The sequence below is a fragment of the Alosa alosa genome, chromosome 14 (assembly GCF_017589495.1).
Source record: "Alosa alosa isolate M-15738 ecotype Scorff River chromosome 14, AALO_Geno_1.1, whole genome shotgun sequence".
In the NCBI taxonomy this organism is placed as follows: Eukaryota; Metazoa; Chordata; class Actinopteri; order Clupeiformes; family Clupeidae; genus Alosa; species Alosa alosa.
Genome location: NC_063202.1, coordinates 2,117,490 through 2,122,775, shown reverse-complemented (window position 1 = coordinate 2,122,775; position 5,286 = coordinate 2,117,490). Strand labels below are relative to the sequence as shown.

The window sequence follows — 5,286 nt, the reverse complement described above, 5'->3', positions numbered from 1 at the left end:
TAAGGAACGTAGGTCCCCGTTACATCAGCATCGCATTGTGGTGTATGTGTGTGTGTGTGTGTGTCGGAGGATGGAAGACCCCCTCCACCGTCTGCCCACGCTCAGTTTAGGCCCTCCCCCTCCCCTTCCGTGGCGGAATGATGTTACTACTACAAAGATAGCAGTGATTCTCTGAGGCAAATCCTGACTCGCACTGACGTCAGTGATTCACAAGAGCAATAAATATGGGGATCCGCTCTCTCTCAGTCAGATCAAACCGAAACTCGCGCCGTTTAGCCTTACCACAGGATCTAAACGACAACGGATTGTTGGACTAACGGGTTTTATTACACTAAAGAAGACTTTGGACATAAGAAAATGTAGGTCTATGATATAATTGTATATTTCATATTTGTCACACACATCTCGTTTTGCTACATAGCGTTATAACCGTTAGATATAAATTATTTTGTCATGTATTTTAATGACAGTTGGAAAGACGAAGCTTTGTCTGTTTCCAGTATTGGATAACGAAGACTAATCATATTGAGTTTATATATATATATATATATATATGCTAAATGCTAAACAGGTTCAATCTCTTTCGCAGACACAATTTTAGTCATGACTTTGAACAAAGGAGACAAGTTCCGGAACATGGATAAAAGAAGAGGCAGCATGCCATTCCCCATGCACCTGCAAAACCTCCACAGACGAAGTATGCCCGTGGACGACCGCGAGTTGCGCTCCACCATGCCTCCGGTACCTACCGGACAGCTTTCCAACCTCATGCGCTGCACGTCCTACGGCCCCGGCGAGCAGTACCGTGACAGCTGTGTCTCAGATTCATCCGACTCCGTTATCTCCTCCGGCAGTGATTCTGAAGGGCAGGTGTACAAGGTGGTTCTGCTCGGTGAGCATGGAGTGGGGAAATCCAGTCTGGCGCGTATCTTCGGAGGAGTAGAGGATGGTCACGACTGCGAGGAGGCAGGTGAGACCCTTGACTGAAATGATTACTAATATATGCTGTGATGTGAAGCAATTTACATTACTAAACCACAACGAAAATAAATAAAGAAGCAACATTTGACAATAGAAAGAATTGGATTTTATCATTGTTCAATGATTGAACCTTCCTTCCTGAATGTTCTTTTTCCTGCTCAAGTCATTAAGAAAAGGCTGTGTTTGTAAAGAGATAGACATGTGTTCATTCAGGCATATGCTGAGAACACAGGTAGCTTAAAACAGAACATTAGTTTCCCTAGTAGTGAGCTCGTTTAATGAGATGGAACAAGTCTGCCTTATGCCTTGGCCACAGGTGTAATAGTGCATCAAACTGCATTGGTGTTAATGTGGTCTGGCTCATTTTCTTTCAGGGAACACATACGACAGATCAGTCGTTGTTGATGACGAAGAGGCCTCCATCCTTCTGTACGACATCTGGGAACAGGTAAGCAGCGGCGGCCTCTGTCATTTGAAGTGACTTCTATCTGTGTTTTTTCCCCTTTACTGATTATGTATGAACCACTGTCAAAAAGTAACCATGAGACCTTTGTTCTCTCTACAGGATAATAGCCAGTGGCTGCAAGACCAGTGTATGCGAATGGGAGATGCCTATATTATTGTCTATTCTGTGACGGACAAGGCCAGCTTTGAGAAAGCGTCCGAGCTGCGAATCCAGTTACGCCGTGCTCGCCAGTCCGAAAACATTCCCATCATCCTCGTGGGGAACAAGAGCGACCTGGTGCGGTCCAGAGAAGTGTCTGTGGACGGTAAGTTCTCATGTTTTGACAGGTCCACTCAAGATAACTCCCTTCTCAACTTGCTCTAGCCACCCTCTCAACAACAAAAAAGCGCACACACACATACACACGCACACACACACACACACACACACACACACACACACAGGCACACACACACACACAGGCACACACACACACACACACACACACACACACACACACACACACACACACACACAGATGCAATCTCTCTCTCTCTCTCTCTTTCTCTCTCACACACACACACACCTCAAGGCCTATGTCATCCGCTATAACTCACAGCATCAGACAGGCAAGCAGAATCTCTTGGCTTACACACACTTGGCTTACACACACTGTGAGGCAGCACACCTGAGACTGCAGAGCGTGTCGCCGAGCCTGAGTCAGTGTGGGTGTAGAGATGTCACAAGCTAATAAGCCTGCCAAACCTCTGGGCTTGTCTCCCAGCTTTTATAGCTCCACAGAGAACACATTAGCAATGACAGCTACAGTGTATTTAACTCTGTAAGACTGTAGATGGTTGGACACTCACCTATTTGTTCTTCTGTCTGTCTGTCTCTCTCTCTCACAGAGGGAAGTGCATGTGCGGTGGTCTTTGACTGTAAGTTCATCGAGACGTCAGCATCGCTCCACCACAATGTGCGTGACCTGTTCGAGGGCATCGTGAGGCAGATCCGGCTGCGGAAGGACAGCAAAGAGGAGAACGCGCGACGCATGGCCAGCTGCAAGCGCCGCGAGAGCATCAGCAAGAAGGCCAAGCGCTTCCTGGGGCGGATAGTGGCACGCAAGAACAAGAAGATGGCTTTCCGGCAGAAGTCCAAGTCTTGCCACGACCTGACAGTCCTTTGAAGAACCCAGGCGTACTCTCTTGCTATTTTTTTTATTTTTCTCTCCTTCTCTCTTTTCTCTTCTCTCCTTCTCTTTTTTTTTCTTGTGCTATCTGCCATTGGACCGGACGCTGTGGGTTTTTGACACTACATACCACCCTAAAATGGACTGACTCAGCTGTACAGAGATATATTTGCATATTTTATATTGTATAAATATAAAGATGAGAGTTTAAAATGATAAAAATCAATACACAATGTAGATGTTGAACCTGCATGAAGCTTTTTGAACTTTCATTTCCTGCATTCTTTTTTTCTTATTACTCTGTGCTGCCTTATGTATAGCAGTTTAATTTTACCGGATGTAGATCCCCAACATTGTACATAGGATGTAGATCCCCAACAAGGACATTTTAGGGTTGCCTTGGTGATGGAATGGAAAGAGCGGGCATGCTTTACCATGCTGTCAGCCCTTTGTGCATAGGTCAGAAATCTCCACTAGGGAGGCAGGGCTGCCTTCATGACCTCATCACTGGTCGAGGAGGCAACAGTAGCTTCTGAAAGCACAGCTAATGATTTCTCACATAATGTGATCTGTCATCTGGAACCGTACTTTACTTGAAAGTGGGTATGCAGGCTCGTACTCCACAGAGATCCAGGAACTGCATGGGGGGTGGTCAGGGGTGTTTCGCTCTTTTAGGGGGTTGAGAATTGACATATTTCTCTTTTTTGATGACATTTTTCATTAATTCACAATCAAACCCTGTGGTATGAATGAGTGAAAAAAGAAAACAAAATAGACAAGCAATAAATTATATTTTGTGTTTTCAAAGAGATTGATTTGCACTTCTGTTAGATATTATTCAACTGAATTTTGTTATTTGTTTACATCAATATTTTGTAATAAAACAATTAATAAAAAAATAAAAAGTACAAAACTAATTATTGTCTTCCTGCTTCACAGACAGGGATGCCTAAATTGTTTGGGCATGGGCAAAGGGCCTGTGGGCTAATGTATTCTCTCATGCATATGGATTCCTTTAATTACCCTGAGGCTGAATGGACACTTGCTCACCAGCCACATTATTGAAGGAAACAAGGTAGTTAGTGGGTTTTTTTTGTGTTAGATTTATTGAGTTAAACATTAAGCTCTGGAGGAGACAAAAGCACGGTGCCGTTTTTTCACACAGTCAAAACCCTTCTGTCTGAAGGAGCACTAGTGTTGGGTGTTAAAAGGTAAGAAAGCATTTTATTAAATTATCACTGAAATTCAATTATAAAATCAAATTTAGAAAAAGTTGTTCTATTCTCATTCATAACAGGTGAATTTGCTTTGCTGTCTTTTGATTTGGTCTGTAGAGTTAGGTGACTGTAAAATTGTGTTACTGAGAATTCATGTCATGTGTTAGTAGAGAAAGGTTGTGTTAATTGTGTTGATGCTGCTAACTTACATAGAAACACTATATATATATATATATATATATATAAACTCAGCAAACACTGAGCTTCAAACCTGATTCTATATTTATATCTGAGGATTTTTTAAGAATGATTAAAAAGTATTATAGGTTATGACTGAGCTGGGCATACTTCCCAGATGTGGATTACAACTCTTGATTAAATTGTCCTTTCAATGGCAAATCTCCATTCTGGATTTCTCTTTAGTCTGGGGAATCCAGTGTCCTTAACTGATAGGGCATTAATCCTGCACTGCTTCACATCCTTGAGTCTTCGGGGCAACTCTTGCTCTCCTTTACTTTACTGCACATAAGCCAAATGTTGTTGATCTTGTAAATAGCTTGTTGGATAGAAATGTTTTGGCTCTTTGCATGTTAAGGCACAAATCAACCAACATGTTTATCTTTTCACTAGTGCGTTTGAAATGTGACTGATTAAACTCATGAGTTACATTTCAAACTCTAACTGCACAGAGAGAGATGGAAAGTACAATGTAACCCTAAAACTGCCAGGACTCACAATATGAGAATTTTCTGCTTTAGACCTATGTAAGTGAGAGGAGAAAAGAAAAGTTCATATTAGTATATGTGCTTTTTCATCCTATTGGTCTATTAACTTTTTGGCTAATGATGTGGACTTGCTGGGAATCTTTTGCGAGAACTATAAATTGTGCCATGACGGTGGGCTTAAGCATTGTCATTTCCATTCTTATGGATTTGACTTGACTTGACTTTTGTTTTCAAGATATTTGCTCAATTTGCACCATATTTCCAAACACGCTTGTGTATCTCATTACCCACAGGATGAGTGTCTTCCACTGTGCTTTTTGGGGCGTGAAACATAAAACGTGTGTCACAATTAAGATACCTGTTCCTGCCAAGTTTATATTTAACTTCGCTGAGTTGCTGGGGGTAGTGGAGGGAAGTGAGCGAAGGGCCAAAACTCAGGGGTCAGGGTTCAGGGTTCACGGGTCACCTGCTGCAGTTGTCCTATAATCAAGTTATTTGTTTTCATTTGGAAAAGGAATAAAAGGTGACACATACAATGCTAGCTCTGACACATAACAATGCTAGACCGCTCATTGCTTGCTTTCCATGAAGTGGGTCCATAATTGTATAATTAATTTATGAGGTGCTCTGAGTTTTGGCCTGGGCCAACAGTGCTATAATGGGTTATTCAAGACATGCAAATGTTAGGATTCATACAGTATATTGCCTATATTATTGGAAATGGTTAAT

The 5,286-nt window shown here is 42.2% G+C and overlaps 2 protein-coding genes across 2 annotated transcripts in view; both read left to right on the top strand.

The window, feature by feature from the left end:
* The first annotated feature begins 253 nt into the window (after nt 1-253).
* On the top strand, nt 254-3,532 carry rrad (Ras-related associated with diabetes). Its single transcript, XM_048263052.1, has 5 exons — nt 254-359; nt 590-970; nt 1,356-1,429; nt 1,547-1,751; nt 2,335-3,532. The coding sequence occupies exons 2-5, from the start codon at nt 604-606 to the stop codon at nt 2,610-2,612; spliced, it is 924 nt and encodes a 307-aa protein (XP_048119009.1). The 5' UTR covers nt 254-359; nt 590-603; the 3' UTR covers nt 2,613-3,532.
* Nucleotides 3,533-3,757: 225 nt separating this feature from the next.
* cdh16 (cadherin 16, KSP-cadherin) overlaps nt 3,758-5,286 on the top strand; it is a 69,080-nt gene continuing 67,551 nt past the window's right edge. Inside the window, 1 exon segment of the mRNA XM_048262360.1 lies at nt 3,758-3,826. The gene's annotated coding sequence lies outside the window, so the exon portion shown is untranslated.

What these genes read in the sequence shown, in the direction of transcription:
- rrad (XM_048263052.1), top strand. Translation starts at nt 604, where the DNA reads ATGACTTTGAACAAAGGAGACAAGTTCCGGAACATGGATAAAAGAAGA. An exon ending in TCACGACTGCGAGGAGGCAG is followed by an intron (nt 971 to 1,355) that starts GTGAGACCCTTG and finishes ATTTTCTTTCAG; the next exon opens with GGAACACATACGACAGATCA. An exon ending in CAGAGAAGTGTCTGTGGACG is followed by an intron (nt 1,752 to 2,334) that starts GTAAGTTCTCAT and finishes TCTCTCTCACAG; the next exon opens with AGGGAAGTGCATGTGCGGTG.